The sequence below is a fragment of the Balaenoptera physalus genome (genome assembly GCF_965194825.1).
Source record: "Balaenoptera physalus genome assembly, chromosome: 3".
Taxonomy (NCBI): domain Eukaryota; kingdom Metazoa; phylum Chordata; class Mammalia; order Artiodactyla; family Balaenopteridae; genus Balaenoptera; species Balaenoptera physalus.
The window spans coordinates 85,431,227-85,456,233 of NC_138890.1; the positions used below are offsets into that span (position 1 = coordinate 85,431,227).

The 25,007-nt window shown below is 40.4% G+C and overlaps 1 protein-coding gene across 7 annotated transcripts in view; it reads right to left on the minus strand.

Moving 5' to 3' along the window:
- Positions 1-25,007, minus strand: part of EPB41L4A (erythrocyte membrane protein band 4.1 like 4A) — a 263,468-nt gene that overhangs the window by 120,467 nt on the left and 117,994 nt on the right. For all 7 annotated transcript variants that reach the window (XM_082455778.1, XM_082455775.1, XM_082455773.1 and 4 more), the window contains exon 3: positions 643-694. In XM_082455778.1, coding sequence (XP_082311904.1) covers positions 643-694 — 52 coding nt within the window. The remainder of the gene's footprint in view (positions 1-642; positions 695-25,007) is intronic.

Genomic DNA, 25,007 nt, shown 5'->3' on the forward strand with positions numbered 1-25,007 from the left:
TTTCATAAAGACGATTTAAAAATAACTACTCTTCTGCGTACTTAAGGGCTGCAAGTGTGTGTGCACATGCACATTTATAAATAAAAACTTGGGTTATGGAAATTAACGTTAATGAATACAACCTTAATTAGACTCTGAGTCACCTAGTAAGATTCATATTGATAAAATTAAAACCAAAACAGATGGGTCCTTTCTGAAGCCATAGCAATCTTTCAGGTTATGAGGGCACTCCTTAATTACCGACTCAGCCAACTGAATAATGTGAAGGGCAATACCACTCCTTAACCCAAGAAACCCAAGCACTTTAAAAGGTTGAATGTCCACCTCTTTTTCAAACCAGTGCCTCTCTGCCTTTTCTGTCTGAAGGTGAAATTTTAAAGACAATGGAAAAGTCACAGACAAAAGTCCAGGCCAGGTGCACACAAAAGCCAAATTCAATACTCAGATCCACTCAGAGTCTTTATCTACACAAATCTAATCAGAGTTTGCAGAGACCTGGCGATGTACAAACACCCATCTCCATATTCTGGCACTCAAGTGCTAATATTCACCTACATAGTATTAAAGCCTATTTCTGCACCCATCTAGTCATGGACATTATACTGTTTTCAAACTTTAACAAAGTTAAAATCAAATACCTACTGTTGATCAGTTCTTTGTGTTCAGCTAGGGTTTTCGCAGGATCCAGCCAATACTGTGTGAGGAAGAAAAGGGTAATTACAGAAATTAGTTGCTTTTCATTGGCCTTCGCTTCAAGAGTATTTGGAAAGTGTTATTTTTTTAAATAACATTTAAATAATAAGTAAAACATTTCATTTATGATATATACACATAAACTTACATAAGAGTTTTCTGCTGCTAGAACATTAAAAGAAAAGAAAAATGTCAGTGTTTGGAGAGAAGCAGAGAAGAGAAACAGGAGAGAACCTATGCTGGGTTCTTAGTTGAATTCTCGTACTGGTTATAAGATCAGTAACATCAAGATGCTAGTGAGTGAGCTTCTTACCGCCTCTGGTGGGAAAACAACGGCTGCAGAGAATGCCCCCCAATCTCTTTCCAGAGTCCCTATAACAACTCCCCTACAGACATGTCTATCCCTAAAATGTCTTTACTCTTTTCATGTCCAGTCCCATCCCTTACAGATATTGCTGCTAGATGTAAGGAAGAAAGCAACCAAATCAAATCAAATTCTCATTAAGTATCCAGGAGAGGTGGCTCAGCACAGTGGCTGAGGGTTCGAGTCCCAGAGCAGACTGGTCTGGATGCTGTCCTGCCTCTCCCCTCATCATCACCATGTAACTTGGAACCAGTTACTGGACCTCTCTCTCTGAACCTTCTTCATAGGCTTGCTAGGCGGATTAAATCAATTAAGTCATGCAAAGTCTTCAGAATAGCCCCTGGCTCACACTAAGCATGCAACACATGCTAGTGATGATTATTATTAAGGTGTGATGGTCATTCTTAATAAGTGCCATTAGCCAGTCTAAGGTACTTGCTTATTAATTCAAATTAATTTTTGACGAATAGAATTTTAGACAGTGATGGGAGAATTTGGGGCTCTGTGGAGAGGCCTTCCTTTAAATCTCACCTTTGTGAAATAAAATCACTGAAAGAAAAAGAAACAAGCCTTCTGCCTCATCTTCATGTGGAGGAAGAGGAGGGGAGAAGCAAACCAAGTACAAAGGGGGCACCCGGGGCTCCCATGGAAGCACACAGTCGAAGGGATTCCACTGCCTGGAAAGTCGGGGGTGGTGGGCAAGGTGGAACCTTCACCCTGATGTTCTTGTCAAATGCTGGAGATTCCAAGGGCCGAGCTAACCAGCTTCCATCTTCTCATGTTCCTGGATGAAGAAGGAGCAAATCTCATAGCAGGGAGGTAGGAGCTGGTCCACCTTGAGCCACTTCATTCCTTGCACTCTTGTGTTTGTCCTGGTGAAATCATTCACACTCTCCTGACCACACTGGGTCAAGAATCACAAGCCACAAAAGGAGTCTAAGAGAACCTTCCTGCCCAGCTTCCCTTTCCCTGCCCCTCCACTAAGGGCAGAAATGCTTGCTCTGCTATATAACAGTAGCAGTAATTATAAATAGTAATTATAATATTTTATACAATCCCCTTACCTTTTATTCTTAATTACATATAAAAATCATTCACCCTAAATGAATGTCATAATCATTTTATTGTAAGATTTTAGTACAATACTTAACTCTATTCAAGTACACATAATCTTCACTATTTGCAACTCCTAGAGCAGTTTCAGATTTTCCAACTTTTTCAAAAGGTAACCAATATAAATGGGTAGCAACTTATGACACAATGTTCATTATTCCGCTCCTTATCGTGTCTCAATTTTTGAAGGTCTAGAAACACTCACTTTTAAAGTAAAAAAAAGATATATTTGAAGAGGAGGCCATAATCAGTGAACTGCTTTTGAAGCCCACAATGGCTAAAGATGTGGCTTTGGTGTTAAAATAAATGGCTCCCAGGGAAACACTGATTCATCTAAGTCAAGTAAAATCAATTCAAATGCTCAGCTAGCTGTGTGTGGGACACAGAGCAGACCCCTTCCTCTAGGTGTATAAAGCTACGGCTGCTTCCCACAAAATGGAAACATTAGGTGGGTGGACTGTTTCTTGCAATTCACGTTAAACAAAAGGGTTTGACTATCCCTGGATTTTTCAAGTAAGATAAAACCAAGGAAAACACACTCAACCATAAACACTTGCATCAGGTTTCTATTGCTGCCATAACAAGTTATCACAAATGTAGAGGCTTACAACACCACCCATTTATTAACTCCAGGGTCTGCAGATGAGTTGGTTTCTTTGCTCTAGGTTTCTTTCCCAAGGCCAAAATCAAGATGTCAGCTGGCTGGGGTCCTGGAGGGTTATTTGGGGAGGAGACCCTACCCACAAGAGCACTTTTGGGAGGAGACTTGGAGTTGCGCCATGAGAGGCCTTCCCAGTTTTCTCCAGATGTCAAGGCACACATAATACTAGGCCTGAATTTTAGGCCTTACACTGCACTAAGTGCTTGGGGCAAGAAAGGAGGGGAGGGAAGAGGCCTCTGGTCTTCCTCCTCTGTCTAATCTCATCTCGAAACTAGTAAAAAACAGAAATTGCAAGAGAGTCTCCTTTTCACATCATCCTCCCCCCCGAAACAAACTTTACAAACATTTTCCTCAAACCAAATCGTTGTCTGTTTGTTTTTCCCTCCAGAATGATTTTCAGTCATTAAAAAGCCGGGTAAAGAAAACAAGAAGGAAATTTTAAACTAAATGTAACGGGAAAGACTGGTTAATCTCTTAAAATTTTTCACCTAATGATAGTCTGTACACTTTTAAAATAAATCTTTCCTTGAGAGCAATCAGATTTGTGAGGTGAAAAAGTATAATGAAGTTTCTGAGACGAGTTAGAAATTACAATTTTGCAGCAAAAAAAGGAAGAGTCAAGACTCAGCCAAAGGCTGCTCACTGCACATTAGATACGCCAAATATCAATCCAGCGCTCGCCACGCACGCATTGCATTTGATCTAAATGGAAACCAGGGGTTACAGAGGTCAGACAGTGATAAATGCCCCAGAACGTACATAATAAAACACGAGCCACCAGGTTCCATAAGCTAGCATCTTAAAATGTAAAACCCACTTACGCTCAGCCAAAGGAAAGAAATGACCTTGGAACCAAAGTAGCCATCCCATGATGGCACTTGTCACCACACATTATCAACAAGCAATCAAACATAGCACATGTGTGATCACCATGAAACACATCAGGCAGCTGCTCCATCACCAGTGAGAAAAAAAGGCACAGAATTTGCCAATGAACACAGTATCCCAGTTTCAGTTTTAGGGTCTACATTCAGAATATTCACCTATATCCAGAATGGATGTAGGCTCTAAAACTGTGACACCATTCATTCACTTAACATTTGTGGAATACCCACTACATATATTCTTTATATGTCATGTCAGATCTTGTCTTGGGGAGTGTAGCAAAACAACAAATGACTGAAACTTTTCCCTAACCGTGGGGCACCCACAGTTTACCAGACACATAGACACAGAGTTGAAATATAATGTGGTGAGATGATCATGTGTATAAGATGAATACATATGAGATAAAAAGATGATGTAAAAAGAAAATGAGCTCTTCAGGGTAAGTACAGGAAGGCATCATTGAAGAGAAAACCTTTGAACAGCATGCTCGCAAATAAAAAAACTTTCCCAAAATAGAAATGGAGAACACAGCCCTAAGTTTTTATAAGAATGATATCTAACAGCTCCACTGCTCTTAAAGCTAATGGATCCATTTTTAAGTGACAACACAGAACATAATACTCCAAGTCCTTTATAGCTGAGGACTTCCTGAAATCAGTGCTACCCGATAGCTAGTAACTATGCAGCTAAGAAATCAATGTTCCTGAAGGACTTCCAGAAAAAGAAGACCTGACGGACTTCCAGAAGCAATGTCCCATTCAGTCTTCCCATCTGTCCTGGGTTGGGGGAAAGAGAGAAGCAGAGAGCTGAGCAGTGGTCACTGTGGTGCTGGGCTACAGAACAGCTTTCCTGAACTGCGCTTGCTACCTAGACAGCCACGAGGAGAGACAGCCCCCTCTCTCTCATCATCTCTCCACATTCAAGCTGTTCAGTCTCTAGGAAAATCTTTCCATCTTGCCCCCTTCCTGTCCCCCATCTCCTCTCTCTCTCCTATTTCAAACTTATATCCTATAGTTCTGTGTATCCTCACAAGCTGAATTAGATCCTATTTTGCAGGAAGATAAGGTGACAATTAACCAAAACAGACCCTGCTCTCTCATCCTGATTTCTACAGTTGGCTTCCTAACACAGGAGAACGTTAACAAACTGTAACCTCAATACCCAATCACTAAGGAGTCAAGATAACAAGCTCTCCTTGGCAATGACTCTGCCAGGGTGCAGGAGTCTAGTAGTTAGGTGGCCTTACCTCTTCAGTCCTGTCAATCTTAATAATGGCATTTATGCAACCCAAAGAGAAATGACAGATGGGCACAAGTTCCTTCTTACTCTCTGACAGTCCTGGCTAAATGCCCTGAGCATCTTTTATCCACCTTGGCTGATCATGTCTCGATTTCATCAATTTCCTACGTAACAGTCTCAAAATTAGATTTTAAAACTTTAACGCTGTCCAGTAAACCAATATCCTAATCTTCAAAAGATATGTATTAAATTCAGGGTCCAACCTTCCATTTGTCAACTGTTCTTCTGGAGTCTCCTAGAGCTCTAATAGTAGAATAAGCCCTAAAACATCTTCATAAAGCATGGACAGCATCAAATAAAAAGAGCTTTGCTGCATCTTATTTAACATGGAGTATAATTCTGACTCACCTTTGGAGAATTTAAGAATACCACAATGATATTTAATAATGTTTCCTGTAGATCAGAAAAGAAAAAAGACTTTAAAAGCACACAGTCTTCATCAATATAACAAAATAACTTCTTGATCTAAGGGACTATGAAAAGTTGACAATCTATAAGTGACAACGGAGCCAAAAAGATCTCAAAAAAGGATACTATGGCTCATTCCTGGGGAGTTCTAGCACTTGACATAATTTGCACATAGGTTCCCAGAAGTCCAAGACTGTAGTGATAGCTATTTGTGCTTTGTCCACACCCATTTTCCAATGCCCCTGTATAGACACATCTCAGGCCCTCTAAGCAACATTCACAGGACGTGGTTTTAATTTGCTCCTCGGTATCAATCACAGAAGCCTTAGGACCTCAGGTAAAACCACCGTAACAGAGCTAACTCACAGCAGGGACAGAAACCAGGGCTTGCCGTTAGGCCATCACTGAGGGAAGTGTGTGTGGGGGGGGTCGTAACTGGGCCCCATTTCTTCAACAAAAGTGGATTCCAATTAATTACTGTTGGACCATCTGGCTCCTCAAGAAGTGTCACTGGCCCCAGGGACTATTCCTCAGTTCTTTCCCATGGACCCTGGCGCCACCTAAGACCTAGAAAAGTAACAACAGTAACAGCTAAAGCTTATTAAATGCTTACCATGTGCCAGGCACTGTTGAAGACTTTACATTCATTCACTCATTTCGTCCTCTTAAAAACTCGATGAATTAGGAACTACTATAATTACCACTTGACAAATGAGGAAACTGAACCACTGATTAAACAACTTGCCCCAAAATACAGAACAGCAGGTCCAAGGAACTGAAGCCCCTTCCATCTTACACTCAAACCAAGCCCTTCTCAAGAATATTGTCCTAAAAGGAATGCATAATCTCAATTTCAAGATTTGTACATTCAACTCACTACCAACTCCTCCTTTCCCAGCTCACCCCTGCTAATATTCTGATTCCACCAGGATACGCATGTCAGAGATCCTACTACCTTTTCATCGTCTCTCCTCCCTGCCCCAACCCATGTCCTCACTTTGCTCGTGATCCATTATCTTCGTTCACTCGCAGTTGTCGTCAGTTCCCTTGAACGATCTTCCCTCCATGATATCCACCGAAAAAAACACCCGCCGACTCTCTGCCTTCTCCACGCCAGAACCTGAGAGGCTGACCATGACTGGAGACTCAAATTGTACAATCATAGATGGGCTCACTTTAAAGTCATTATCGGGAACCCTTGGTACCACCCAGAGTCCTACCATATTTTATTCTTTCACCTGCCTGGATAACTCCTTCACACTTTCTCCTCCCCCTTTCTCGCTCTCAGCTGATGATCTTGCTTATTTCACTGAGAACACTGAAGCCATGAGGAGAGAACATGTATGCATTCTCACAGCATCTACCAACCTGCCTGCATCTGTGCTGGTGTCCTGTCTTCTCTCTGCCTTATTACTGTGGATAAATGGCCACGCTCCACTTAAGCCCATCCCTTCCCATCTATTCAGGAACTCGGTTCCAGCAAATTTTCCGCTCTCTTCCCTGCACCATCAGTTTCCCTTTCCATAGAATCATTCCTGGCTAAATACATGCTTTTATTTCTCCCATATTAAAACACACACACATAACTTTTTGATCCCTATATCTGCCCATTTTACTTCTGTACTTTAAATCAAATCTCTGGGAAAAAAATTCTATAGTCTACTTCCTCTCACCCCCTCTTTTTTTTTTTTTTTTTTTCATTTGGTCAGTATTGATTTATTGGATGCATCCCTTCTATACCCAGCAATGTCCTATCTACTTTGGAATGTGCACAGATGCAAAGATATGGCAAGATAAAAGACATGGCCCCATTAATCAAAAATCCTAGAATTTGAGATTTAACAACTGTAGCTTGCCTTTATTGGCCTCACTGTATGTCTGGAACTATTCTAAGCCCATTTCTGGATTTGTTATCTCGTTTAATTGGTTCAATTGAAAAGGTTCAGTAGAACAGAAGTAGAACAGAAGTTTGATTTTTCTTCACATCACAGTACTGGGCAGATAAATTAGTTGATAGGGCTTGTTATGAGTCGATGAATGTGAAATCATTTTCTAAATTATAAAATGCCATATGGGGAGTGTTGGGAATTTCATGTACGGTGCTAATTTGGGGAGTAGTTTCAGGTTAGAGAAGACTTTAAAAAAACAGAGTACAGAGCTTAGATTATGAGTCCCTATTTACAGATGGGGTATTTAAGTCTCTGAAAGGCCTAGTGATGTGTTCAAGGTCATATTGCAAATGAGTTAGGGAATCACTCAAGTCTCCTGACAATGGGTCAGTACCCTTTCCTCTAATCCTAATACCACTGGCCAAGTATACAACCAAGCCAAAAGGAAGACTAAAAGTGTAGTGGGGTGGACTAGACAGTCTCAGTTATGGGTTAACATCATTATTTGCTCTAGCACACCAATAATACCCAGAGAAGAAAATCAGGGTCATGGAAAACTCTAATTTGTAGTTTAAAAAAAAGAAAAATGAAAACAATGGTATTTTACATGTCTAGCACACCTACTTTGTGCCAGGCATTGTACTAGATGTTTTGCATATTATTTTTTCATATCATCCTTTTGACAACCTTTTAAGAAAAGTACTTTTATCCCCATTTTATAGATGGACATAGAACGATGGCCCAAAGTTCCACAATGGGCCAACTCGGAAGCAGAGATTCAAACTCAAATATGCCTGTATCCAAAATATACATCATCTCCACTCTCTCACTATGCCTTCACTCAAGTGGAATAAATCTGCTATGTGAACTGTTTTCTAGTCTTCATATTTATTTTTCCCAAATTTGATCATAATTTCTTATCCAAGGGCTAAGGCCTCTCACCCCTCTTCAGTCCACTTTAGAACCCACCCTAGTTCCTACTACAATGACCTCCAATAGTTGTTAAATCTAATGACAGGTGCAGAGTCTTCACCCACTGTCTTGAAATACCTTTGTCATGTGGTCTCTAGGACACCACTCCCTCTGTCCTTTCCTCCTACCTTTCTGGCCACATCTTCACAATCTCCTTTGCTGATTGTTCACTGTCTCCTAACCAGGAAAGGCTGGATTGCCCTGGGCTCACATCTTACAACCAGGCTCCTGGCTTTAAATGACATCTATACATGACAACTCCCAAATGCATGGCCAGACCAGAATTGTCCCCTGAAGCCAACTGCCTACTTGACATCTCCACTAAGATGCCTATTAGAATCTTAAAGTTTCTATGTTCAAAGAGGAAAGGATGATTCTACTCCCTCCCAGAAAAACCTGTTCTCCTGCAGTCTTCCCCATCTCAGTAAATGGTACAAAACTCTTCCATTGGCTCCAGTCAATGCCTCTTTATCGTCTATCTCTTCTATCAATCTGCAAATCCTGTTGGCTTATGTTAAAAACATAAATAGGATCTGTCAAATTCTTACCACTCCCAGGTCCAAGCAGTCATCACCATTCTCCTGGATTTCTTAAACAACTCCATTAATGGTATCCCTTCTTCTCTGCATTTAAAGGAATGCTTTAAAATGTAGATCAGATCAGTTTATTCTCCTTCTCAACATCCTCCAGTGGTTTCCCTTCTTACTCAACTAAAATCCAAAGTCCTTACGATTGTCTATAAGGCCCTATATGATCTGGCCCTAGTCTCCTTCACTCTCCATTGTGTGTTTTGAGAATGAGGCAGCAGGTAGGACCTTAAGGAGACTGTTAGTGGAAGGCGCAGGCCTTCAAGGGGGTCTAAAGGAAAGAGAAGAGAAAGCTGTTGGAAGCAGGAAGAAAGAAGACCTGACTCTTCAGGCAGAAAGTTCAGCAATGCTGTTGCCTGGGGCAACATGGAAAATAAAAGATGCACCTAATGAACTAGATGATCCAGATAAGATTTCCAGGCGGACTGGAGAAAGTGCTGATTGACTTCTTTTGCCCTCAACAATGAAATCTAAAAGGAAAGAGATAAGCTGAAAACAAACTGTGAAATATAAAGGATCCAGGACTTACTAGGTTTGAAATAAAATTCTCTCACCCCTAGACTTATCAGAGGGCAAATGATGCTACAATTAAGAAATGGCTCCTGGGCAAAGACTGAATCCAGAGTGCTCTCAGGAAATTATGAATGTAACTGTAAAACTTTATTAAGTCTTCAAAAGATCTAATATGATGCCTCATAAACTAAGAAAAGGTCCTCTAAGAATCTTAAGGGCATTGTTTCCCAAAAGTTTTACAAGGAATCTAAGGCATAGAAGAGCTTATTTCAAAGTGATTTGTCAGTGTTGCCCTTGTCTAATAAAGCTGATTATAAATTGATTCATATGAAATCCACAAAGTTCTTTAAAGAAATTCTATCAGGGGACTTCCCTGGTGGTCCAGTGGTTAAGAATCCGCCTTCCAATGCAGAGATGCGAGTTCGATCTCTGGTCGGGGAACTAAGATCCCACATGCTGCGGGGCAACTAAGCCTGCACACTGCAACTACTGAGCCTGCATGCCACAACTACAGAGCCCACATGCCGCAACTACTGAGCCTGCATGCCACAACTAGAGAGAAGCCTGTGTGCCGCAACAGAAGATCCTGAGTGCCGCAACTAAGACCTGACGCAGCCAAAAATAATAAATAAATAATTTTTTTTTTTAAAGGAATTATATCAGCTAGAGTTGAAAGGACAGAGATCCTACACACTGAAAAGAGGTCTTTGGACCCCAATCTTCATCAGGCAAAAAGCAGACTGAAAATACTACTCAGCTGCAAACATACATTACTTTTTATAGAAAGGGAAGGAAAATTCAGAGAACAGAACCAAAAGCCCAGAGGGCAGAGCCAACTGTCACAAGAAGTAAGACCAAGCTCTAATCAAAGAAACGGCTACATGTGCCTAGCTAGATTTCAGAACTGTTATGGACTAGTGATTGCTATGTGCCTCCTGTTTTCCCTCATTCTAAATGCAACTCTTTATACCAATTATCCTATCCCATGTGTGTCCCATCACTATATGCTGAATGGTGGTGGGGGTATGTGGATATATACTTCTTACCCTCTTAATTCACAGGTCTTCAGATCAAGAGACTGAACTTGAAGAACAATACCCAAAGAGTCTGACTTGGTGAGCTCTTGGACCTTAAGTCTGAGTCCAATGTCATAATAAATGAGATTTGCGAAAGCCTTGGGAGGGATAGGTATATTTTACATGTAGGAGGAAGAGAAATAATTTTTGTCTGGAAGATAGACTCTCATGTTTTAAAACATGTGTGCAAATTTAGTTGACACTCCCCCCATCAAACGGGATAATCTAATCTCTCTTCCCTTTAAATGCAGGCTGGCCTTCTCTTTACTTCAAATCAGTAGAATACAGCAAAAGTAATACTCTCTGACTTCTGAGCTTAGTCATAAAAGGTGATACTGCTTTTGCCCCTCCCTCCCTCCCTATCTTTTTCTGGATCCCTGCCCTGGGAACCCAAACTCTACCCTGTGAGGAAGGCAAGCAACAACATGTAAAGTCCAGATGTAGGTGTTCTACCACCAGCCAAGCCCAAGCCAGTGCCAACACCAACCACCAGACACATGGCTGAGATTTCAGATAACTTCAGCCTCCAGCCTTTGAGCCTCTCCAGCTGAGACTAAGTGATGCAGAGCTGAGCTGTCCCTGCCAAGCCCCGTCCTCACCACAGGTTTATGAGTAGAGTTGCCTTTTTTCTTTTTTTTTGGCTGCACTACATGACTTGTGGGATTCTTAGTTCCCCAACCAGGGATTGAACCCGCACCCTTGGCAGTGAACGCACGGAGTCCTAACCACTGGACTGCCAGGGAATTCCCGGAGTTGTCTTAAGTCACTAAATTTTGAGGTGGCTTGTATACAGCCATGATTACCAGGAACATGTGCCAATTCATCAAGATCTCTTTGATTCCTCACTCTTGCATACAACATGCTTGCTTTTCCTCCTGTGCTTAAATCATCTGTGAACCTGGTGAGCGTGCCCTAGCCCTCCATAGCTGCATGCCAGGTACTGATATCAATGTTGTAAGCCCTGGAACGTACCTAGAGACTTCCTCCTAAGTTGATATAATTCAAAAATCAGTTCTCTCTGCTTAAGGCTTAACCAACTAAACTATCTTTCAATTTAACCATCACTTTTTCATTTAATCCACAAATATATCAACTTTTCTGTATATCTTTCTGAATTCTAAATATACTAGTTTTATCACAAATAAAGAGGTCAGACATGAGTTGGTTTTTTGGTTGTTAATAGAACCATGTTGGATTATAGGGACCAACTATTCTATCTCCTAGAAGCCCACAGATCATCCCTTGGACATGCCTTCCTGCCAAGCCACGACTATCTCCAGTGAGGCTGCTCTACAATTGCATCTAACAGGCTGTCCTAATCTCTTAGGGGCCAGTGTATCTAATCACAAATGAGTTTGGATTTCTTCTTCTTCTTCTTCTTCTTTTTTATTTATTTGGTTGCACCGGGTCTCAGTTGCGGCATGCATGTGGGATCTAGTTCCCTGACCAGGGATTGAACCCGGGTCCCCTGCATTGGGAGCGCAGAGTCTTAACCACCGCACCCCTAGGGAAGTCCCTGGATTTCTTCTTAAAAATAAAAACAAACAGGTCTTAAGGATGACAGATTCTATGAGAAAAGTCCTGAATCCTGTGAGTGAACTTTAAGATATCAATTTTGCGCTGCTCAAGAGACTTTAGTTCTTCTTCAAGAAGTTTTGTCTACATTTTTGATAACTGAAGTTGCTACCTACACATTTCTAACATCTAGATAAGTGAGGCATCACAGCTTACACTATGGAATCATTTTCATCTTGAAATAAAATCTTAAATCTGCCATGCTCTGAAACTGTAGTAACTGAAATAATACATAGGTGGTTAAACTAAAGTTTGTTTTTAAACTCTGTTCTAGTAACTGAATATAAACATGGCTTTAAGTAACCATGTAATTTGTCACAGAGAAGCCAAGCCAACCCAAGGGGTTATGCAGTAAATAGGACCTGGAGTTCCTATTCAGCACCACTACACACAGTTGTGCCTAACTCCAGAGGCCCGAATTACACGGTTAGCAAAGATGTACATGGCAGCCCTGCCCCTCTTCTCTGCATTTATTGTCTATTTCTCCCTAAATGACCTTTAAGAACCTTAACGTCTCATGACTCTAAAATCCTAGGGACCCCAAATGTGACTCTAACCTCTCAGGAGCCCAACTACTCGCCTAACATCTCCACCTGGATGTCCACTGGGCATATGAAGCTTCACCTGTTCAAGCTTCACCTGACTCCCCACTCCCAAAATCCAGCTCCTCGATCAGGTCCCATCACTTCTTAGCTTCAACTTTCAATAGATTCCCATACACCCAGCCTACCATAGGCTGCTGGGCACTCTGTAATACAGACCCTGCCTACCAGTCACTTTGTCACCCTCCTTCTCACTACTATTAGCACCACTGGTCTTCTTTTCAGTTCTAGAAGACTTCATATTTGCCCCTGCCTTAGGCCACTGAACAGCTGTTCCTTCTGCCTGCCATGCCCCTCCCTTCTTGCCATTCAAGTCTCAGTTTAAATGTCACCTCAGAGAGGCTGTTTCTGACCACTCAGCAGAAAGAGCCTCCCAGCCACTCTGGCACATCTTATATTATTTTCAAAGCACTCATCACTACATGATATTTGAAAACATATTTACGATCTGTCTCTCCCTAGAATATAAACTCCTTAAGGCCAGGGATCTTGTCTCTTGCCGACCACTGCACCCTAGTTGCTGAGACACAGTGGTTACCCAGTAAGAATTTGCTCCATGACTCAGCGGAGATGAGAAATAGCAAATGCTCTTATCTCTTCACAGCCCCAGGTCAGGGGCGCTGATGAGAGTAAGGATATCACACTGTAAACAAGAAGTTTCCTAAGTGAATATTCTCTATAAAATATCCTGCAACCGCAAAAAAGTGGTGAGCATCGGGCAAGAAAAAATTAAGCTCCTATATATCGTCAGCTTTTAAAGGGCCTACTTTCATTAACTCAAAAAGCTACTTTGAAAATTCACAGTCCAAAAGAGAAAGTGGGTAAGTCTTGCCTCTGTCACCCCAAAAAGTACCTGCCCAACTTTGAGCAATTCCTGGAGCATCTCTCCCACTGGAACAGGTCACACAATAATGGACAAACAAGTCATCTTAGCTTTTAGCACATGCAATATATTTGACATTTTATGAAATTCAAGACAAAATAATATAGATAATAATGCATTTTATCAGTACGCTTCTGGCACATCCCAATCAAATCTCTTTTTATATTCATGAAGAAAATCCGCTTAAGATTCAGCATAAGGTTAAATCAAGGTCAACTTATCAGAGGTTTGTATCAAAACACTAGATTTTTTTAAAAAAACCTAGTTTCCTATGATAATCAGGAAAATGTCTAGAATCATTAACTCTAAAACCGCTGCTTTTCCATTAGCCAATCAACTGTCTGAAATTCCATCCTGTATAGCTCATTCTGAGTTAACCAGGTAGAAGGATAATCTAATAAAATCTTCATGGTAAGGAAATCAGCAATATTCTTCTCATGCACTTATACAGCTAAGCAGGTGTGGGTCACAGAAACTGGTCACAGAAAACCTGTTTTATTGACAAGAAGAACACTTAGCATACCTGCATACTTTGTTACATATGCAAATATATGTGGATATGTGTATACAGTGAAGTTTGTACCATTCCAGATAGTTTTGTTTTAAAGTATTTTGTATCTTTATCATGTCCAAGTGTTTCTCCTTTTAATCTATTTTTGGTTTAAAAAAAAAAAAGACACTGGTGCCATTAATGAAAAAAGATAGAATTCAGTGTCTCAACTTGCTAAAGCTGGAAGACAAATTTACGAAAGCCGCAGGATAAAATATTTCATTATACATGACCCATGGAAGACACATTTGTGCCTATTATGATCAACCATCTGAAGGAAAAGGAAGAGAAAAAAAAGAACTACAAGAGGGTTAGGTTCAAGATACACCATGGAGCCAACTCTAGACACATCTAGGTCCTTCAAAAGCATTTTTGAAACCATGGCAAAATCAACACACACAACAAACAATCAGAGCAAGCTCTGCTTCTCCCTAAGGGCTAGAGCAGGGAGGAAAGCAGGAGCGGCTGGCAGGTGGACACGTTCCTCTCTCAGCGCTTCCCGGGGTTCCTTCCAGCAGGCCCGCTCCTGAATTCTCACCAGGCAGCACATGACTGAGCTCAGAAGAGATCAGACCCACTCTGAACGGAAACCGGCTCCAGGAAAGCACCATCACTTCCTTTCTTAATAGAAACTGTTCAACAACTATAGAGAAAGAGAAAAACCTGTCTTATTAAGAATAGTTTATTATGAACAAATTTTTAAAAACCATGGGACCCACAACCATACAGCCGCCGGTGTCATTACCTGAACTCAAATCCTCATACACCTCCTTCTACCACACACTACGCTGCCTCTTACTAGACAGGAATACTCTCAACAGCACCCAGTAGCTGCCAGCACACTAAGGATAGCAAGGATAGCATGTATCTGCAATTTCTTGCAATTCCAGATACTTCCAACGTAACTTCCTAACATCTCAGTAAAGCTTTAAAAAAAATACACACATACATATATAGATATATATATCTCCGAAGTCTGGTTAAAATAAACAGCAGTAGAGGTCTTTCTTAAGAGAACCAAAGCAACAAATTCAAAGAACAGCAGGGAAAGGAGGCAGCAAGCAGACACAGAAAGGCAAGGCAGAAGCGTTCTTGTCAAGGCCTGACCTCCCTCTGGCCTGCCATTTGTCTAGGTGAGAGATCACTTAGTTGGCAGTGGCAGAGGTGGTAACACAGTGAGAAACAGGACATAATGCCTCCCCTCAAGGAGTTTCCAATCAAGTGGGGGATATTATTTAAGAGAAAAATACAATGTAGGACTTGCAGTGTGTGACGACAGGGGTTAGCCTAGGGCACTTGCGGGGGTGAGAGAAAGCTTCAGGAAGAGACTAATATCAGAGACTGCTCAATCAGGTGGCAAGGAAGAGCTGGATCAACAGGTAAAAATGAGGCGCGGAAGACGAGGAGGGTATTCAGGCCGGGGAAGCAGCAGGTACATCACGGAGACACTACAGTTCAGGTAAGGAGCTGCAGGTAGTTGAGTGCAGCTTTCATGTACCTGTAGTGTGGGTTTGGGTGGAGGATGATTGGTGGGGGGCTGAAGAATTAGCATGCAAGAAAAGCTCTAGAGCAACCAAGGGCCACATTTCTTGAAGGACCTTGTAATCCTTGTTAAGGAATTCCTGCATTTTCCCTTTGGGACCCATTAAAGAATCTGAAGCCACAGAGGAGACATCCTTAAAGTAGTCTTTCTGAAAGAAAACCGCAACTGCAGGGGGCAAAACATGGGAGGGAGCAAGAGCAAAGACAGGAAGACCAGTCGGAAAGCTTTTGCAGAAATCCAGGCTCCCGTGCTGGCACCTCAACCAGGATTCAGGGCTGGGAGGTTAAGAGGTAAGCGTAAGTCCTGCTGACAACTGCTGTCCTAGCTTAGTTACGAACAGTGACCCTTTTCACTCTCAAAAGTACCCTGGCGGGGGCGGGGGAGGGGGGTCTTCCCTGGTGGCGCAGTGGTTAAGAATCCGCCTGCCAATGCAGGGGACACGGGTTCGTGCCCCGGTCCGGGAAGATCCCACATGCCGCGGAGCGGCTAGGCCCGTGAGCCACAACTACTGAGCCTGCGGGTCTGGAGCCTGTGCTCCGCAACAGGAGAGGCCGCGACGGTGAGAGGCCCGCCCACCGCGATATAGAGTGGCCCCCGCTCGCCGCAACTGGAGAAAGCCCTTGCACAGAAACGAAGACCCAACACAGTCAAAATAAATAAATTAAAAAAAAAAAAAAGTACCCTGGGTTGCACGATGAATTACACAAGTCATGCTAGTTATGAAGGAGTAGAACTGACAGGACCTGGTGACGGGTTAGCTCTGAGGAGAAGGAGAGACGGTAGAGTTAAGGATGACACCCTAGCGTGAGTGGTGGCATTCACTAAGGTATTCAGACAGAGGGGCAGGCACCTCAGGGATGCAACCATGAGGACTTCCTAAAGGGTACAAAGACAACAGATAGTTTTAAGGGACTTAATTCCCAGATTCTCAACTTCCATATACATTTTTCTTCCCACTTTTATTGAGAAATAATTGGCATCACTATGTAAGTTTAAGCCATTCAGCACAATGGTATAATTTACCTATATTGTGAAATGATCACCACAACAGGTTCAGCTAACATCCATCTTCTCATATACACACAATGAAAAGAAAAGAAACAAATGGTTCTCCTTGTGATGAGAACTCTCAGGATTTACCCTCTTAACACACATACTCTTTCTAGACCTGATCTACGTGAGCACAGACCTGATGAGAGGTCCTGCCAGCTCTCCCCTCTGCCCTCCCCTTTCACAACCCTCTTTTCCCATTTACAGCAGGAAGGCACCTCTCACCCTTTCAAACTCTAGGGCGCACTGCCCCAGGATGTAGAAAATTCCCGAGCAGAAAGATAGAAACATTTTTAAATACCAGTGTGAGCAAAGTTGCCTTACATAAAACACCCTAAACTAGAAAAACAGGGCTTTCCGTCTTTCCCTACCTTACACGCCTTTCTGGTGAGGACTAGGCAAGATGAAAGAAACATGGTATTTTGGTCCTTGGCTGGGTTGTTCGGAATTCAGGTATATTATAGAACAAGGCAGCAAAGGGAGTTTGTTTAATGATCTTGCAACTTCCATTGTCCAGCTACTATCAAAATATATAAAAATATGCCTAGCTCATGAGGAAGAGTCCCACAGAATAAAACAAATCAAAGCCCTAGTAAGCCTATCTCATCTAAGTGACAAAACACTGTGCCTTATCTGTCTACCCATCTCAGAAATCAAATTCCAAAGTGAAGTACTCGTCACAGAATACATGTTAACATTTTTATTTAAATTGACAAATGACAGAATGTACACTGGTTTAGCTCAGTGGTTTGACAGTAACTGGCTTTGCCACAGTAATATGTAGGACATTTTCCATGAACTGGATTAACTAAATCTGCAGCTCCGCAATTCTGATAAAAATATAAAGTACATAAGTATAGATAAAAGCATTTTACCAAAAATCATGTACTGGCAAATGTTCATTAAAATTAACCATTTTTAATTTTCTTAATCCTTTAAAACCAAAGTAGATTACATCAGATGCTTCTAAGTAAAAGAGAAAAAGCATAATTAATACTGTTTTGATAAATCTTGGTAAAGCATTTTGAATACATCTCCCAGAAATTCTGAAATTGAATTACTATGATGATTAACAAATTGTTCGCCACTCAAGAAGTTTTGATTTCATTGCTTTCAAACTAAACTGAAGGAGAACCCAGTGAGTGGTCTGAGAAATCTCTGCTCTCAGAGCAGATTGAGAGGGGTTGGTGATGACTACAGTGCCTTGGAGATACCTGACAGATTACTGAAAATAATTTTAGATGACAGGTCACTATGTGATTTTTTTGGCATATAACTCAGGAGAGTTCAAGGAAGTAAGTGATCTTCCTTTATCAAAACTTCTTCCTTTTCAATCTAACTCCTTTAGTAGATAAGGTTACTCAGTGCTCATCCTTATAAAGACAAGAAATAGGAATAAAATTGATACTGAGCCCTATCTCACTCCAGGAATATATTATAATCATTCAGGGGTACATGAACTAACTGAGAAGAAGCAGCCCATTGCTTCATTGAGATGCACTTCCAATAAATGTTCACTTTTTATGTTTAAGAGTTATTAAAATGCATAATATTTTGCTGTTTTAATTGAAAACCTTGGTAATAATAACTATTCTTATGGCTCAATAATAAAGCCTTAAGGTCTCATGAAATAAACTTTTAAACTTCCAATTTCTATAAAAAATATTGTTATGGATAAATATATTTTGTTAATAAAAATATAATGAGAAAATTCTATGAAGAAAGTAGAATACGAAGAAGATAAAAGGAACAAAGACAATTGTGACTTTTAATGTAGAACTTGTTCACGTCTACTTTTTAAACATTGACGATGAGTACCGAAATTGCTATGATATAGAGATGCATTTAAGAGTATACATTTAAGAGTAATGTGACAGATTTTACAATGTTGGTACTCATGATAAACCAAAAATTTACATCTATTTAAACTTAGGATAAAATTTTTATTCTCAACCTAAAATTATACACAGGTACATAGTTTTTTTTCTTTAATTCTGGAAAATCACTACTCTTAAGAACATTAAAAAAAAAAAAGAGCACATCTGGAGGGAGAGATGATGACTTCAGTTTTGAATATGTTGTGTTGGAGGGACCTTAGGAATATCCAAGTATAGAATAAGAGCAAACACTTATACTGCACTGACCACACCATTTAAAGCACTAGTCTGGGTGTTTATAGACTCCTTTACCCCTCACTACCACCCTTTGAAGCTGGTACTATTATTATCCCCACTTCATAAATGGGGACACTGAGGCCTGGACAAATGAGAAGACTCACCCAATGCCACACACCTCTCCCAAGTATAGAGTTGTATGAATCCAGAGAGTCTGTACACAGTATAATGCCTTGAGATGTCTGGGTTGGTGATACAAATTTGAGGGTCAACTGAGCCTTTAGATAGTAATCTAAACCATGGAGCAGATGAGATTATGTAGGAAGAGTGACATAATCAACAGCAGGAAAATGAGAAGCTTCACTGCTGGGGGTCCCTATGAAGATACTTCTGGCATTCCCTTCCAGGCCTCTGGACTCATGAAGAGCCTCCAGCCATGTTTTTTTGTGGGTTTTTTTCCAGGTACCCTTGATGTTTTGTCATCAGTACTCCCAGGCTGCTGCACTGTTTATGATGGTCAAAGGGCTACTGAAGAAAACCTTTCTGCTTCTTGATCTTTGCCCTATTCCTTCACCAGATACCTGAAGATGCTTATATAGTAAAGGCTCTTCCCCCCAGTTTTATTGAGATATAATTGACATATAACACCACAACCAAGTTGGATTCATCCCAGGGTCACAAGGATGGTTCAACATATGCAAATCAATGCTACATACCACATCAATAAAAGAAAAGACAGAAACCACATGATCATATCAACAGATGCAGAAAATGTAGGGACTTCTCTGGTGGTCCAGTGGTTAAGACTCTGTGCTTCCAATGCAGGGGGCACAGGTTCAATCCCTGGTTGAGGAACTAAGATCCCACATGCCACACGATGCAACCAAAAAAAAAAAAAAGAAAGGAAAAGAAAAAGCATTCGATAAAATTCAACATATATTCATGATAAAAACTCTTACCAAAATGGGTATAGAGGAAACATATCTCAACATAATAAAAGCTATTTATGACAAACCTACAGCCAATATAATACTGAACAGTGAAAAGCTGAAAGTCTTCCTGCTAAAATCTGGAACAAGGCAAGGATGCCCACTCTCACCACTTCTCTTCAACATAGTATTGGAAGTTCTAGCTACAGCAATCAGACAAGAAAAAGAAATAAAAGGTATTCAAATTGGTAAGGAAGAGGTAAAATTGTCATTATATGCAGATGACATGATACTAAATATAGAAAACCCTAAAGACTCCACACAAAAACTACTAGAAGCAAAGTAGCAAGATACAAGATTAACACAGAAATCGGTTACATTTCTTTACACTAGCAATGAAATATGAGAAAGGGAATGCAAACAAACAATCCCTTTTAAAACTGCAACAACAAAAAAACTTAGTAATAAACCTCACCAAGGAGGTGAAAGACTTACATGCTGAGAACTACAAAACATTAATAAAGGAAAGTGAAGGTGATTCAAAGAAACAGAAAGATATCCCATGCTCCTGAATTGGAAGAATTAATATTGTTAAAATGGCCACCCTACCCAAAGCAATCTACAGACATAATGCAATCCCTATCAAATTACCTGAGACATTTTTCACAGAACTAGAAAAAATAATCCTAAATTTTATATGGAATCATAAAAGACCCAGAATTGCCAAAGCCATCCTTAGGACAAAGAACAAAGCAGTAGGCATAACCCTCCCAGATTATGGACAATACTACAAAGCTACAATAATCTAAACAGTGTGGTACTGGCACAAAAACAGACACATGGATCAATGGAACAGAATAGAGAGCCCAAAAACAAACCCAGACACCTATGGATAGTTAATCTTCGACAAAGGAGGCAAGAATATACACTGCGGAAAAGACAATCTCTTCAGCAGGTGGTGTTGGGAAAGTTGGAGAGCCGCATGTAAATCAATGAAGAACACACCCTCACACCATACACAAAAATAAACTCAAAATGGCTTAAAGACTTAAATATAAGACATGACACCATAAAACTAGAAGAGAACGTAGGCAAAACATTCTCTGACATAAATCATACCAATGTTTTCTTAGGTCAGTCTCCCAAGGCCATAGAAATAAAAGCAAAAATAAACAAAGGGGACCTAATCAAACTTACAAGCTTCTCTACAGCAAAGGAAACCATAAACAAAATGAAAAGACAACCTACAGACTGGGAGAAAATATTTGCAAATGATGCGACAGACAAGAGCTTAATGTCCAAAATACACAAACAGCTCATACAACTCAATAACAAAAAAACAAACAAGCCAACTGAAACATGGGCAGAAGGTCTAAATAGACATTTCTCCAAAGAAGATATACAGATGGCCAATAGGCACATGAAAAGATGCTCATCATTGCTAACTATTAGAGAAATGCAAATCAAAACTACAATGAGGTACCACCTCACACCAGTCAGAATGGCCATCATTAAAAAGTCTACAAATAACAAATGCTGGAGAGGATGTGGAGAAAAGGGAACCCTCCTACACTGTTGGTGGGATTGTAAATTGGCGTCGCCACTATGGAAAACAGTATGGAGGTTCCTCAAAAAACTAAAAATAGAGTTGCCATATGATCTAGCAGTCCCACTCCTGGGCACATACCCAGACAAAACTATAATTCAAAAAGATACATGCACCCCTATGTTCATAGCAGCACTACTCACAATAGTCATGACATAAAAACAACCTAAATGTCCATCAACAGATGAATGGATAAAGAAGATATGGTGTGTGTGTGTGTGTGTGTATATATATATATATATATATATATATATATAATGGAATATTACTCAGCCATAAAAAAGAATGAAACTGCCATTTGCAGCAACATGGATGGACCTAGAGATTATCATACTAAGTGAAGTAAGTCAGAAAGACAAATACCAGATGACATCACTTATATGTGGAATCTAAAATACAACACAAATGAACATATCTATGAAACAGAAACAGACTCACAGACACAGAGAACAGACTTGTGGTTGCCAAGGGAGAGTGGGGTGGGGGAGGGAAGAATTGGGAGTTTGGGATTAGCAGATACAAACTAGCATATATAGGATGAATAAACAACAAGGTCCTACTGTGTAGCACAAGGAACTATATTCAGTGCTAAACCAGAATGGAAAAGAATATATATACTTACGACTGAGTTAATTTGCTGTACAGCAGAAATTAATACAACACTGTAAATGAACTATACTTCATTGAAATTTGTTTTAAAAAACACTGTATTAGTCCAAGACATACAACATAATGATTTGAAATATGTATATATTGTGAAATTATCACCACAATTAAGTTTAGTTAACATCCATCACCTCATACAGTCTTTTTTCCTTGTGATGTGAACTTTCAAAGAGTATTGTTAACTATAGTCACCATGCTGTACATTACATTCCCAGAACTCATCTCATAACTGGAAGATTTTACCTTTTGACCACCTTCACCCATATCCCCCACCTCCCACCTCTGGCAACCACTAATCTTTTATCTGCATCCATGAGTGTGGCTTTTATAGATTCCATATATAAGTGAGATCATACAGTCTTTGCCTATCTCTGTCTCACTTATTTCACTTATCCTAATGCTCTCAAGATCCATCTGTGTTGTTGAAAATGGCAGGATTTCCTTCTTTTTATGGTTAAATAACATTCCATTACTTTATTTATACATACATATATCTCACGTCGTTACCCATTCATCCACTGATGACACTTAGGTTGTTTCCATGTCTTGGCTATAAAAGTTTCAATTTGTAATAATCCAACATGACAAATTTAATTTCTCTCTTTGCAATAGGACTTGTGTGATCACTTACACACATTTTATCAGTCATTACAGGCATTTGCCAGAAGCTAAAGTTACAGAAAGTGAAACCTCAAACTCACACTGCAAAATACAACAAATCGTAATGCAAAGAAGAATACCATTACTCATGGCAGCGCCTGCCTGCTAGAGCTCAATGGATGGGATCATTTTTGCTCAATAATCCTCAGAGCTTTGGGGGGCGGTGGGGAGGATACAAATATATACACAGTTTAGTTTCTATTATTTTTAAGGAAGTTATTTCAGAAAAAAATAGGGCCAGAAGAAGTAGCATTAAGTGTGTGCATATTCAGTCAGAACATAAGAAAACCATGGACAAAATCATATCAACATTTTTAGGAAAAGGCAGAGGAAAAGTGATCATAAAGAAGATTGAATAGGAATAACCAGAAGAAAACTTGAAAAGGAAAAAAAAGGAGAACGTGTTGTCAGAAGAGCAAAATGAGAAGATTTTAAGAACAAGGGTCAATGCAACAACAGAAAGGAAGATAAGGGCTGAAAGTGTCACTTGGATGTAGCAACTAGTGACGACCCTGAGGACCGTTTCAGTGTATGATGGGCATCAAAGCTGAACTGTGAGAAGTTTAAGAATGAATGAGATTTGATGGGGACGTCCCTGGTGGTCCAGAGGGTAAGACTCTGCACTCCCAATGCAGGGGGCCCAGGTTCAATCCCTGGTCGGGGAGCTAGATCCCACATGCATTCCGCACGCAACTAAGAGTTCGCGTGCTACAACTAAGACCCGGAGCAGCCTAAATAAATAAATTTTTTTTTTTTTTTTTTTTAAAAAGGATGAATTAGATTTGAGAAGTGGAGGTGATGAATTTAGGCAAAGCTTTCTGGAGTTTAGGTGTGACACAGAGGGAGTCAATACGGCAGTAGACAAAGGATCGCATGGGAGTGGGGGAAGGGTGGTTTTAAATGTGAGAGATTTAAACATGCCCAAACCTTGACAGAAGAAAAGGAACAGAGAGGGAGAGGGCTGAAGAGGCAGAAGAAATGAGAGGTGATAAAATCCAGGGGAGAGGCACTGGGGCTCTTCCACTGAGAGGAGAGGAAAGGATGGGTAAGGAGCAACTAAGTGTGTGAGAAGGGTTAAGGAGTTAGGGGGCTTCCATCTGATTTCTTTTATTGTCTTGGTGAAGAAAAGAAGAGTTCACTGGCGAAGAGGACATTCACATGCTGACTGAATCTGTATGCTACCTGTCTCCCTCCTTCTTTGACTTCTGAAGTCATAGGACAGCAGATTCAGCAGGTTGAATGCCATATTCTGAGAAAAGCTCTACCTGGATAGAATCTGCATTTGAAGGAGTAATTTGTAAAGACACCTCAAGTGCTAACATTAAAATGGGATGTGATTATAACTACTAATTTTAAAACCAGAAGTAGTATTGAGATATCACATTTATTCTTATTACTGCTTTCAATATCAACAAAACTCATCTTCAAAAATCTCCAAAGCTGTTTCAGAGTCCAAAGCTTATTTGATTTTCTCTCTTCTTTCCCCCAGACTGTTTCCTTCTTTCCTCTATTCCACCTTTTAAAAATATGTATCACCAGCAATATTTTCCTCCATCCTAGTTTCAACAGGAAAGGCCTTCAAAAGGTTTAACACCTTATAGTATATGTGTGGTCCCTAATTTGGTCCTACAGCAATCCTGAATGTCGGGTCAGGGAAGGCATTATTCTCAATATTCAGAAAAATGAAGTGACTTGACCAGACATAGGACTCAGACCTACCTTGTGACTCCAAAGGCAGTTGTCTGTTCTACCACACACACCCCACTTATAATAACTTCTGAACACCCAAAGGCAGCTCATGTTCCTTCCAGCTTCAGAGTAATTTCAAATTAACCTAATTATTAAAAGGGATAGGCCTGTATCATAATTTCAATTCTCTACCTATCATTAACAGATCTTACCATCCCTCCCTCATAATAAGGAATCTAGATAATCTTGAAGCAGCAACTAATATTACTCATAGACATCTGCAGATACACATGCAGCCCTAATCACAGAAATCCTAAGCATCTGCAGAAGGATATATGCTATTATTACCCAGGAAAGTAACAGCAGCTCAGGTTTCTGCCTAATGTGGTGAAACCAAACAAGAAGGCCCTCAAGTTTCCACTGAGCAAGCAAGATAAAATGCTTCCCACAGTAACCATCTGTATTGCTTTCTTTCTGCTGCTGCAACAAATGACCATAAACTTGGTGGCTTAAAACAACAGAAATTTATTATCTTACAATTCTGAAGGCCCAAAGTCCAAAATGGTCTCAGTAGGTATAACAGACTGAATGTTGGTGTCCACCAGGAGTTTACAGGTTAAAGCCCTAATCCCAATGTGATGGTATTTGGAGGTAGGGCCTTTGGGAGGTGCTTAGGT